Below are 13,660 nucleotides of genomic sequence, written 5' to 3' on the forward strand. Positions count from 1 at the left end.
AATTCTGTCTCAAATTTAAAGTCCCCTCCGCCTCATGCTCAAATCCCGAAGAGCATCGCGTTTAAATTTCGATTTAAAGCTTTCGTGACTGCAGGGATTCATCTTCTTGGTTCTTTCGGTAAAGTCACGTAGACTTGGTCTTCACCTGAGGACGGCTGCTTGCGTTGTGGCCGAAACGTCGTGATAATTATTTTATTATGTTTTATTTTTATTATTTTATTATTTCCCTTCTACGTGACTTTACCGAAAGAACCAAGAAGAAGCATTGCGTTTGCCATGCCCCCCCCCACCCCCGACGCGGCGCTGCCTGGCACTCCACCTGTTCCTCGCCGGGTAGGTGGCTTACGCCATTCCGCTCCCGGCGCTCGCTGAACTCCAGGGCGTCCAAGAGCCCCGCTGGCCGGCGTGCCGTGCGCCCGTCCTCGGGCTCGAACTCCACACACAGCCGTGCCAGGCCGCTGACCCCCGCGTGGTAGTCCCCGGGATCTGGGTGAGAGAAGGCGTGGCGGGGCAGGCGACCAAGCATCGCCGTCAGTGAGCCTTTGTACGTATGTGTGTGTGTGTGTGTTAGGAAGCGGTAGTGTGGTGGTTGGCGCGCTGCGCTATGAACCCGGCAACCCAAGTTCGATTCCCGCTGACGGCCAACACCAGTGACGATTATTTGAACCGGTCCTGGGCCTCCCCTAGGCTGACTCAGCCTCAAATGAGTACCTGGTGCGGTGTGTAAACATCGCCACCGGGGAGACAAAGGACGTCAGGTTTGGTACTGGCCACCCAACACCTCGTGTACTGTTTTGGCCCTCATAGGTGCTCGCGAACAGCACTTGCCCCAACAGCATGTTGAATGCTACACGGGAGATCTTGGTCTTTTTTGTGCATACTCCCATCGTGTTTTTGCATTATTTGTTGTTGTAAGGTTCTGACTCTCCGTGCTTCCAGGTTGTTTTTACAGCCACATATTGAGGTGTGCATGCGTGTCTCGGCAGGGCGCAGTGGTTAAAACGTATCGCACGATGAATCTGGCAGGTTCAAGTACTAGGTAGGGTTGACATTGGTGATGAGTAATGTCTGCACCAGTGGTGGGCTCCTACACCTTCACCAACCCACACTTACCAGTGTGACAAAGCAGGCTGCAACAATCTGCATGACTAACAGGGTGTGGGAAGGCATTAATCTTGCAGTAGATTGACAAAGGTACGAACAGAATTCGTATTTTATTATTCACTTCCCAGTATCACTCTTCGCGACATGCTGTCACAAGATTTAAAAACAAATAACACCGGCAGAAAGTAGTGTAGCATCACTCTGAATGAGAACGACCCACTGGAAGGTGACATAAACAATTTCCTCTTCTCCACACTAGCTGGTGCACTTCTCGCATGCACTTCTATAGTAAATTCTTGGATGGCTACACTAAGAGGGGGGGGGGGAGCCCTGGCCCGATTAGCTAACAAGTCCGACAAGCTGCTAAAACCGTTATAATCAATATAATAAAATACACTCATGCCTAGAATAAACATACTAAAATAGCTATAACATGTCAACCCGATTTAATGATACGTGTAGCTTTGTCAGATTCGAAGCCAAGACCTGAATGATTCTAGCTCAGTGGTCAAACACAGCATTTGTCACCTGAGCCACTGTGGTTAACTTCTCCGGCAGTTTATTTTTACAGGTAAAACCCGGTATACAGAATGAAAAGCAACCTCAGTAACCCGCAATGTGACCACTTGCCATGCCTAAAAAATCCAACATACAGGGATCTCGTGCTCAAAACAGCATTGTAATGGCGCACAGCTTTCTTGGGTGGTCATGAGGCAGAGGTGGAAGTTCTACATTCCAAAGATGGGGACCCCACCGTATCCCTAAGGTGATCTCTACAATTATGCACCATGTGCCTGTCAGTGATAACAAAACAGCACTCTCTCACTTATGCACTCATAAAATAAACATTCAAATGTCGCGCAGCCTACGGCTACATGTACAAGTGGTGTGAATACATTAAAATGCAAACACCATACCAATGAAAGCAACATCACGCTTTACAAAGCTCCTAAAACAAAAATGAGTGCACATATTTCTGAATGCGAGCGAAACGCCTACCAACACGCCTGCATGAAAGCCCTTTTGCTCAAGTGCCTCTTGGCGAACATACTGGTGAGCTCCCACCCCATTCAACACCCTCGCCTGCAAACGTTAGCACTTGACATGTCCAGCAAGACCGACACCCATTCATGCAGAGGCCGATTGCCAAATATGCAACGCTCCAAGTAGAACCACACCAGCACAAATTAACACCTACATTTTCCCAAATGAATCCATCGGCGATCGTTATCAGAACTCCACAATTAACTTCTATTCGCGAGAGATCGATACTATGTGATAGACCATTGAAATTACTTTGTGAATATGAGTGCAATTGTTTATAATAATTGATCCTACCTCATTAAAATGGGTAATTTTCCTAAACTTTTGTTGTTTTGGGAATTGCCTTTTACTTTTCTTGTAACTCGATATAAAAAAAAAACTTCAAGTCTCAACCCATTCTCATCTTGCTGAAAATATTATCTGTAACCTCTGTAGGTGGTTGTGAGTCTTGTGTTACTGCATTTATTTGTGGTTACAAAATGTGTGCAAAAAAGTCAAATTTATTGGGGCAAAGCCTTTTGGTTTATGGTGGACATCCAGCATATTGAAAGTGAAAAGATAAAATTGATATATTCAAATGAACTTGACAAAACGATTACCGAAACATATCACTGACACTTACTACCTTAATAGACATTCACTAACTTCTAACGTTTATCATCGAAAAAAAACCACGTCAATAATGAATGATGTGCAGTTTTCACCAAGCTACCATCGTCATGAAGCAAGGTGAAAAGGTGACGCTCACCTGACGGGCGAATTGATAAAAAAATAAACATATTCACAGCTATTTAATCGTAAGAAGAAAGTGAAAACATGAGAGAGAAATCTAGCAGAGCTGGTGGCAGAAATTCAAGTGCACTGGTTCACTGATTCCTGCAGCCTGCCACGCTCTTTCTGATGATGCCGCACGCTTAATTTATTTTTACCCATTTTAATTGGTTAAACATATACTTTATTACCAAATTAATTCAGCGTGTCCTAAACGGGAGTGCGCCGTCATCGCCAGACGACCGCATAGCAGGCTGACGCCTGTGCATTGACCGCGGAAAGCTGGTTGGCTGGTTTTTCATTTCTTCACGCTTTTCCCACTTATTTAATTTACGCAAGTCTTTCCTGGCCTACCCGAATCGCAGTAGTATACCCAAGTTCATCCCGGAGAACTTTAACCTCACGGCGCACCAGTTTGGAACCAAGTAACACCCTGGAGTGGAGTATTCGCTGGGATACGATTGCTCAACTTGCGAGTCACAGAAACGCGACGCTTTTGCTCCTCCTAGAGGGCGCCCTCCACCACACACTGCAGATGAACATTTCTACGCTCTTGCATCATGCCGTAAACACGTCAGGCTCTATAATTTTCACATAAAAGCATTGGGTGCTGCGTGAGGACTTTTAAATAGACACACGTAAAAAAAAGTTAAATCATTTAGGCTGAATTGAACGCAGACACGCGGCCAGTTGGATGCTGTGGGTTAAAATTCCCTCACTGTAAATTAATGTTCATTCGTTTGCGCATTCAAATCCTGAGGGTAATCGCTAGGGCGGGGAACCTTTTTTGATTACCGAGGACTGAACAGGACTTTCAAATACGATGGCGGGGCCACACACATAAACATACACCATTTGCATTATGCAAAAATGACAACAACAAAAAATCATTCCTGTCAACCGAGTAGAAAAAAGGCCATTGCACTTGGAAGTGACTGAAAGCGATAACGTTCAAATAAAGTGTTGCCAGGTCAAGATATTCCCCTATTGTTCCCGATCAATGTGTCAATAAATGTTGTTTGTGTGCCGTTTTGAAGTGGTAGTAGGCCTCAAGAAACCAAGGGGCGTGTGGGTATGTATGTGTGTACGTTGAACTTCTTTCGCACCGTGCGTAGCCAACCGTGCTGCTAATCGGAGGTGGAATGAAGTCACGGGCCAGACCGCAGGTTTCCCTCCCACCCACGCCTTACCGGCTGCGAGTCGTCGCAGGCTGGGCACGTGGGCGTCTACGGTCCTGGCCTTGCGGTGATCGCCGCAGGCGGCGGCCTGCAGGGAGGAGGAGCTGCACCCCGCCCCGTCCGCCTCCCCGCACGCCACCTGCCCTCTGCACGACACCTTTCGCTGGGGGGCAGGCAACTGCAAGACACCGGGGCACACATGTCAGGGATGGGGAAACGCGGCCAAGGATGGGACCCAAGCCCAAAAACTAAAAACACTCCCAACTGCAGGAAAGCCGAAGTTCACTCAAACGGGTGCCTGGGTGCCATGTGTAAGCATCAGTAGTGCGGGCACAAAGGGAGGTCGTGTTGGTCACAACAGTCCCTCAAGCGCCATGTCAGCCTTAGTAGGTGTTTTCTAACGGCGCTAGTCCCAACAGTCTGTACAGCTATATGGGGGGATCTTGTGTTTATGCGGAGTGCTTTGTGGCCTCATTCTAAATGTTTTTTTACACGCTTTTATTTAACTCACTCCATCTATTGTCATATCCTCAAATTTTGGAACTCTATTTCAACCGTCTTCCCAATGTCGTATCGACTGCAAACTTGGTATAGGTATGTCATACTGATGACAATACTATATTCTATCATTAAAAACATATTTTTAAACAATCTTTTTTACGGGTCTAATTGTCCACGCTCAACTCACGTTGCCTGTAAATCACCACAGCCCCTTACGCTGTGGCAAGCTGCGGGGCCACTTTATGGAGTCGTGGAGTTCTGCCATTACGAGTATGGTACATTTCATTAAAGCGTGTTAAACATTTTTTTTTATGTTTGCTTTATTTAAATATATTCTACTTGTGTTATCAGCATCGTGTCATCGCGACATGTCTAGCCCAAGCCCACTTGCTTTTCTTAACAGTCAAAACTACGTCTTTAACCTACACGTTCGCTAATCCACGTGTTCCTGTCTCTCTTTCAATGTAAATCCAAACATGCGCCATCCAAACATGCGCCATCTCTTGGCGCTTCTGAAGAAGAATTGAACATGATAATTGGTTCTTTACCCTTCTATCTGGCAACAAAACTGACACCTTTTTACAAGGAGTCATGTTTGCATAGACCGCAATACCTGCAGTCATAATACAAACAAAAGAACATAACTCTGATAATGTGCACTGTCCTTAAAGTTGATTGATCCACACCCGAGACAGCTTTAAGGACAGTGCACATTATCATTATCAGAGTTATGTTCTTTTGTTTGTATTATGACTGCAGGTATTGCGGTCTATGCAAACATGACTCCTTGTAAAAAGGTGTCAGTTTTGTTGCCAGATAGAAGGGTAAAGAACCAATTATCATATTTTTACTGGCAAATGAGGTTCCCATAGTGAAGAATTGAACATCTTAGTTGATTTTTTGGTTTGTAAATGACCACGTTTCTGCACCATGTCATAGAAGGTAGAACGCAGCATTGATAAAAAAAACATCTCTTTATGAGGCACGGTGACACGTTACTATTCACAATTAATTTCCCCTTTCCCAAAGCAATCCTACAAGCTCCAATCGGTCTTTCAAAACATGTGGACAGATATGTAAGTGCACGAATTATCAAATATTTGTACAAGTTCTGCACTGCATGTTTTTTTAAATGATGTTTGTGTGTGGTGGGGGGGGTGCGTGGGGAGTTATTTTGAGAACTGCTGAGATGCTTGTCGATTTTTTTTTTAGGAAAACTCCCGATGGAAATATTTTACTTCTCGGTTAAAATACCAAAGCAGTCAGGGAGAATAGAGGGTGGGGATGCAGGCCCCAAGCATACTGCAAGCACATCTGCTGCAATTAATTTGTCCGACCTAATAGGCTCAGTTTGAGAAATAATTGCATAGAATGCCTTGAGTGAGCAAGGCTAAGTCTACGGGCATGCTTTAGATACCAAAACAGCGGGACTGTTGTTTCTTTTATGATAGGAAAATGAGAGATGTTGTTAAAAATGTTCCATTCGATCAGTGAGCAGAGGCTTTTCTGAGCAACACACTTAGAAAAATGAGGTAAATAATTAAATGAAAGCAAACAAGCAAGCTCAACCAAGCAAGATAATGCATCAACAAATGGGCAGCCTTGAAGGAAGATACAAGCCGACACACAAACATCATCAACTTTTTAAATACGTACCCATACTATTTGTCCCAGGCTGAAAGTGTTTTTCAGGAGTGCCACCTGAGTCCACTCTAGTGACATCACCGCAGTGTAACCGATATAATCGTTTGCCTTTGTTCCCTAACTTTATCCCGACTGTGCTCTCGTCCTTACGACAGAGCCCTCGCCGAGGAGTACAGCTCTTCGTGATCGAGAGTGTCCCACGGAAGCAGCACTTTCCCAGGCAGGCAGTACTGAATCTCAGCAGTGCCTTCTCAGCAATCTGCCTTCAAAGTCGCTCGGCCACCTTTGCTGCCTTAAAGTAAACATTTACGCGTAAATCCGAATTAATTACAAATACTGTAATGCATGTTATCGAGTTTGATTCCACGCATGCATAATCCGATGAATCGATTCTCATTCACGTATCGAGTCAAGCATACTGCTGAGCATCATGGGAGCTGCATGGAAATACAGCACAGTACCACTGAGGCAATCTTTAACTTTTTAACGATTTACAAATATTTTTTAAATGTTTCTTGTTAAGTTGATATATTTAATAAAAATTATATTATTCTATGAATTGTATAGCATTATTGATTAGTTAGCTTGTAACTATAATTATTACTGTACAATGATTGCAAGTCTATTATTATTTGTCTAAAATCCAAACCAAACATCAGAAGCACTGATTTGCTCTATTACATATAATCGTGGATCGGTGTCGATTTTATTCTGAAGCAGATCTCAACACAATCTGGGCCACGTGATCACAAATCACTATCCGTGACCACATACACCCCTATTCGTTAAATATCTATCGTTTAAGAGATTTTTATTCTTTCGGGCTGCGCCTTCCTTCATTTAAAACCTCGGCAAAGGAGCTGCTTATGGGCTGTCGCAATAAACACTCCACACGTGGAAATACAATCGCGTGCGGCTTTTGCCAAATCTCACCGTTTTTGTGGCGATCCGGAAGAACTGCGACAGCTCGCGGACCACTGCACCGAATTCCGGGTAGGCCTTAACGGAAGGACGCATCCAGGACGGCAGCTGCGCCACCGCGCTAGCGGATGAGAACCTAGCAGCAGAACAGAACATTGGAAAGTCTCGGCCAAGGGGCTCGCTGGACAACTCAGACGGTTTTGTACACAAAGCGATGGAAAGCGATAAGTGCATGGTGACCATTGCACAGATACCCCCCGCTGAAAGACTGGAGGCAAAGCATTTTATGTCAAAACATATCTTACGAATCTCAATACCCCTATTACATGTTTAAACTCTCTCCTCGATAAGATATGCAGCCATCGCGCTTCACATAATAACATAATATAATCTATATTCTTGGTTCTTTCGGTAAAGTCACGTAGAAGGGAAATAATAAAATAATAAATAAATTCTCATGACGTTTCGATTGCAACACAAGCAATCATCACCAGGTGTGAAAACCACAGGAGGAGAATTTTTGCATTTAAAAAAAAATTAAAATGCCATCAACACGTGCATTGAATCATAAGTATATGAATGAATGACTTTTAAATGTATGCAACTTTTATCGAAAAAAAAATTTTGAGGCTAAAGGTTGGAATGAACAAGACAAACCAAACGCAGTCGAAATTAAATAAAGTACATATGAGATGTACAAAACAAAGGAGATGGTAAATACCGCGCCAACAATATGGTGCGGACAATAAGGAAGAGAAAAGCTTCTCGTGTTGAATCACGAGCCTAAATTGTGTGAATTGATGGTATTACGGGCAGGTTAAGGGGTCGAATCATCATTGGTCTCATAGTCGTACTACGTCTATGATTCCATCGTCTGATCCGAACACTGCCTGAAACAAGGACCATACAATTCACACACATAAACACCAATCGATCGTCTAAGTCTAAGTCCGACACTCTTGCTGTGCAATACATGATTGATCCCCACAGCGATGTGATCAATTGTCCAATTATGATCATCACAACGAGGTTTTTTGCATCTCCTTTTGTACCTTCTCATTATTTCCCCATCTCATTTGTAGTCTTCTTCACGGCACGAGCTTTCACGCGACATCTTGTGCATCATTTGCAGAACTTATGCGCACGATCGACTCTCATGCGCACAATCCGGTGAAAGTACCGTGGGCGTAGCAATCGATATTAATGGATGACTCGATGCTTCGTTAACATTCTGGCCGAGCAATCGAGCTCAAGACGTTTCAGGAGGGCGTGGGCGGCGGCAGAAGGGAAGGAAGGGGGCGGTACCTGTGGTCGCAGAGGATGATGGCGCCGTAGTCGTGGCGGTGTCGTATGACGCGGCCGACGGCCTGGTTGACGGCACGCGAAGCCTGCTGGGTGTACCACTCCTGGCCAGAGAGGCCCACAAACTCACAGTGACAGAAGACAGACAGCACACGCTTAGCCACTGTGTAAGTACAAACAAATCATTCACAAAAACTAAGGTTCGGAAAGCATTACAACCACCTAATACAGTTGGTGTTCACGTTCAAATGAGAATTTGCGCAGGAGTTATTTTTATTGGCAGACGTGTGACAGTTTGGCGCCAGCTATCATAAGGTGCGGTCGTGTCGCTTCAGTTCTTTGCGGTGAGCACAATGTCTTTAAAAACAGCGGCGCTATGCCTCTCTAAAAAAAATCAATGCTAACCGCTTGTGCGTTCCGAGATTCTGCGGTGAATGGGACCCCACCCTGCAACTTGCAGACGTCTCGGAACGGGTTCAAGTAATTTGCAGGTAATTTACAAATTTATGAGCATGATGCCGGCACACAGTGGCGTAATCTTTTTGAATATGCCGCAGGATCTTTAACGTCCACTGCGAAGCGGACGATGCATATAACACATTCCTGCGGACGTTGGGTTGCTCGGTCAATGGCCAGGGTCAACGGCGGCGTGGTGTATTCCGCAAATATGCCCGACTGTGAGGGCGGGCACAAGCCGGCGTGAGTAGGTTAAACGTTGAGTTTTATAAGGGCACTACGGGGTGACCAGCCCCTCCCCACCCAGCCCCACCCCTCCCACCCCCCACCCAGCCCCACCCTCCCCACCCAGCCCCATCCCTCCCATTTTTCGATGCAAGACGGACGGACACAATAATCCCCTGTGGGCTGGTGGAACCAGGTGGTTCCTACCAGTATAACACGGTTCATTCCGTGGCAGTAATAGCCAGGTGCAGCCTGCTGGCTTTGAACCGCAACCTTCGGCAACGGGCGCACGAGGGCCGTGACCGTGACGCCGCTCCGCGAGCACGGGATTGACGCCGCAAACGACGAGGCAGAGTCCCCGTCCGCTACCTGCATCTCCGTCGACCGCTTGGCCTTCATCTCGTCCAGGAACTGCATCTTCAGCTTTATCCACGGGTCCATTTGCGGTGGGAATGGCAGCCCCGTGATAATCACCGCCCGGCCATTGGCATCAGCGAAGTCCAGGCCCTCGCTCACCTGAGCGGAGCGGGGGAGTAGCGAGGGCGCAATGATGGTCGTTCCCCCTCTCTCTCTCTCTCCAATCACGTGGTCTCGATGTCAACGCCGCGCGTCTGTCACAGGTGACTATTGACTACATTCTAAGCCAGGGGTCGTCGGCAACCTGCGGGTCCGGAGCCGCAAGCGGTTCTTCGTGACGTTATTTATTAAGGAACACCGTCTCGTATTCACGTGCATTGCGGCTCTTGTAATATTTTACCGAATTTCAAAAAAATGGCCCCTTCTTGTTATTTTGGTTGCCGAACCCTGTTCTAACCTCTTGCATCGTCACAGAAAAGACTCTGGTTCGATGGGGTATTTGCCTGACCTAATTCATGGACATGTACAGTCCTTTGTCGATTCCCTGCAGAATAAGTACCTCTCCCTGGCGTGAGGGTGATGAAACCTATTTGACCATACTTCACCATCCTAGCCAGTTAAATGAAAATGAAGAGCATGGACGTTGGGGCGAATGATATAGAGTACAGCAATGGATATGGCTGCACCGCTCTCTACTGGGTACTACGTAGCCTAACCTCATATAACCCACTGTATTGTAATTCTAATTTTGCACCACAATTATTATTATAATTACATTGTCTGGGCGTGCGTATGTATGTGTATATATATATGCAGCTTACATATATTCGGGGTGATCTTTGTGTGTACGCACAAGACACATATACGCAATGCCTAAAAGTTTTCCTTATTTGCTCGTGATATATTCAGAGCTTACACTTTCCAGTGGGTGGCTTACTGATTGTGTGAATTTGGCTGCTGGTGTGTGTTTTGAAGTTTGGCACAAATGTAGTCTGGCAACTCCTCCAAGCACAATACCTTTCCTCTGCAGACGGCAAAGAAGGCCGCGGCGCTGCACTGTGGGTCGTTAATCTTATCGTAGAAACCATTAATTGCCTAGAATGGAAGGAGACACAATAGATCAGCAACTAACTGAGCACGGAGCTTGTGCAACAATCTATCGGAGAGAAAAAAAGGAGAAAGATCCTTCGGTGGGCACATGCCGTGGTTGGGTGAAGGCACCAGGAAATTTGCAGACAAAGATGGGCGGGCATTCTAGGCACGCACGGCTGCGGTTTAATGCACTCGACATTTTTCTCATTGTAACACCAAATCCCTTTGTGTTTTGATCGAGCTCACGACGCAGCAGTAAGGCAGAAATGCACGGCACGTAGACATTAAATATAAAGGTGCTGCTGGAGTAAATCGGAGGCGGGCGGGCGGGCAGCCTTAATGAGGAACCCAATGTCACTGTCAAAAATTGTCACGGCCTCAAGGGCTCCCAGACGGACAGCGCCTTTCACAGGGATGGGCAGCATGCAGCCGCTCCCCTAACACTCGTTCCCCAAAGCCCAGAGTTAAAACAAGTGCAACTCAAGGATACGAAACCTAAAGGCTCTGATCTCACCAAAACCGTCCAATGTCCCTGCCTAAGTTGAGTCTGCTGGCACAGAGCATGGCACAACTAGAGGATTCAACCCCAACTTTAAAATACGTTAAGTGGGGAAGGAAGCCAGTGACATAAAAGGAGGACAGTCCTGGTGGACATCAACATCAGATATGGCAGAAGAGCTACCTTCTGCTTGAAGGACTAACCAATCATAATAATTGAAATCATGAACGTGAATGCGAAATGCAATGTTGTACCTCTGTGAAAAGCCCTTTCTGCTTGGGCTCCACAAACATAGGTTTAATCTCTTCGATCTTGCTTGATAATCCCTCGTTCTGCAAACCGGGCGACACGTCACTTTAAAAGCAACAAAGCCTACCCCCCTCCAGCTTGTATATTACCGTTTGAATGATGTACCCCATCATTTAATAAGTCATGTATTGTCTATTATTGCTATTCATAATGCACCACAATATTGTGTAGCATGAAACAATAGCGCCAGGATATATCGTAAATGTTCCTGAATGTCAGATTTATCATATGTGTAATAATAAACGCTGCTGCACCAGGGCATGTGACCTTTCAGCGCATGCTCCCCAAAGCTCGGGCGGTTATTGCAAAAGCCCATCCCATTAGGGGCACCTGGTGAGAGCTTCAATGTCTCGAAAGTTACAATTTTCATGATTCGCCACGCCTGGCAAATGTGTGTGCAGAGATGCGATGGAGATGTATTTACAGAAAATTGTATGGTGATGCATTTACAGCAAGGCGTATGCTCATGTACGTACAGCGCAGTGTGGTGCCAATGTATTTGAATTGTGGTGTAATCGAGATGTAAATGCAGCACAGTGTGATGGTGATATATGAACAGCAGTGCGATGGTGACATGTGCATCATTCTGTGATGGTGATGTATTGACGGTACGATGCGGGTGTGATGGTGATGTATGCATGGTACTGTGTGACGACGTTTCAAGTACGGCACGGCGTTTTGGTGATGGAAGCACAACCCGGGTGTGATGGTGATATATCCACTGCCCTTTGTGATGTATGTACGTATGTATTATTACCACAGTGCGATGATGATGTACGGACGGTGTGATGTCATGCATCTATGGAACACTGCGATGGTGACGCAGGCGCAGCACAGCACGATGGTGATATGCGTGCAGTCTGTTCTCCTATTACGCGGTAGTTTGCGTTCCTGAAGAACGCCGCGTTATGGAAAAATATCGTGATAATAAATACGATATAATATAGGGTAAAGCACAGTCGCGTGGGTAGCATCTAGAAGCATCCAGCAGCATCCCGCCTTGTGCGATGCTACGCCGAGGCAGCCGTACGGCCGCTTATTCCGACTCGCGTGACGTAGTTCCGTTCGCTCGATCGCGTAATATCCAATTCGCATCAGCGTCATAAAAAATGCGTTCCCGAATATATTAATCGCGTTAAATCCGATTCACGTTATGAAAACAACACGTGATAGGAGAACAGACTGTACACCACTCTAAGTGCGACATTATACGACCGCTCCTCAGAAACTGACAATTATGTGGTGTGACCACGTGCCCCTCACCTTCCAGTGCTGAAGGCACATGTCCATGACGGTGTAGGAGGGGAAGAACACGAGCAGCCCATTGGGGATGATCCTCGCCAGGTTCACTGGGCACGAGAGAGAGGGCCAGAGGAAGTGGCTTCACTCCCGTCACTTAACCGAGGGAGAATTGTGCCCACTTCATTCATATTTTTTGTTTGTGATCAAACCATCACATCGTGCCAACGGAGTGCCTCGTAGAAAGTACTGCTGATGGGCAGGAATGATGAAAGGGATAAGCAACCTGATACACCCCAAATAATATCTCTTATCTTGAAGATACGTACGACTGTGTGTTCTGGGCTGTCCGGTATGGGTTTTAAGTTTCGCTGATGAGAAAAATACTTTAGAATAACAGTGAAGAACTCAGTCTTAGTGCCCCAACAATAGCGCTGCATTGATGTATAATATCCATGGGAGTAAAATCGCAGTGACATGAGTCAAGCGCAATGGGGATGTGTGCTGCATTCGAAAAGACTGCCGCTCTGATAAATCCCGTTAACTCACAATTATCCACGGGTGGATAATCTGGGTTGGGGACTAACCGTGCGTGCCAAAATTGGATATATTTGTGTTTGCTTGTACACGGGTTCTATAATTAGCTGCTGCTCACTCATCGCAAGGTCAGAAACTCAGTGCCCATGTGATCGTAAAAAATGAAACCGATTATGTTTTAAAGCAAAAAAACACGTGACACATTCTACGTTTTCACCCCATTCTATGAAGGTAACCAATTTGTTTAAGTACCTAATTTACACGTGTTTTGCATTTTCTGTTATTGTTTATGCGGGCTGCTGCTCCCCCCCTCTCCCTAATCCACCATCACCTCGTCATTACCCAAGATAATTGAGAGCTTATAAGAACAACAATAGTCGTTTTTATAGGAAAGCCACACTGAGGGTCCAAACTGCAGTGCTGTTGAAAAATCCCAATTCCCGCCCTGAGCCCAAACCACCCCCCCCCATCCCCGTACTCC

General features: G+C 45.9%; 1 protein-coding gene across 3 annotated transcripts in view; it reads right to left on the reverse strand.

Moving 5' to 3' along the window:
* The window catches only part of LOC144717930 (regulator of telomere elongation helicase 1-like), a 62,901-nt gene that overhangs the window by 15,578 nt on the left and 33,663 nt on the right, over nucleotides 1-13,660 (reverse strand). For all 3 annotated transcript variants that reach the window (XR_013585162.1, XM_078593739.1, XM_078593740.1), the window contains exons 20-27: nucleotides 12,667-12,752; nucleotides 11,349-11,426; nucleotides 10,521-10,598; nucleotides 9,516-9,662; nucleotides 8,469-8,590; nucleotides 7,176-7,299; nucleotides 4,110-4,275; nucleotides 320-486 (exon numbers count right to left, since the gene is read on the reverse strand). Coding sequence is in view for 2 of the 3 variants with exons in the window: in XM_078593739.1 (XP_078449865.1) it covers nucleotides 320-486; nucleotides 4,110-4,275; nucleotides 7,176-7,299; nucleotides 8,469-8,590; nucleotides 9,516-9,662; nucleotides 10,521-10,598; nucleotides 11,349-11,426; nucleotides 12,667-12,752 (968 nt within the window). In the remaining variant the exon portion in view is untranslated. The remainder of the gene's footprint in view (nucleotides 1-319; nucleotides 487-4,109; nucleotides 4,276-7,175; nucleotides 7,300-8,468; nucleotides 8,591-9,515; nucleotides 9,663-10,520; nucleotides 10,599-11,348; nucleotides 11,427-12,666; nucleotides 12,753-13,660) is intronic.

Source organism: Lampetra planeri, chromosome 4 (assembly GCF_965212315.1).
Source record: "Lampetra planeri chromosome 4, kcLamPlan1.2.h2, whole genome shotgun sequence".
Classification (NCBI taxonomy): domain Eukaryota; kingdom Metazoa; phylum Chordata; class Hyperoartia; order Petromyzontiformes; family Petromyzontidae; genus Lampetra; species Lampetra planeri.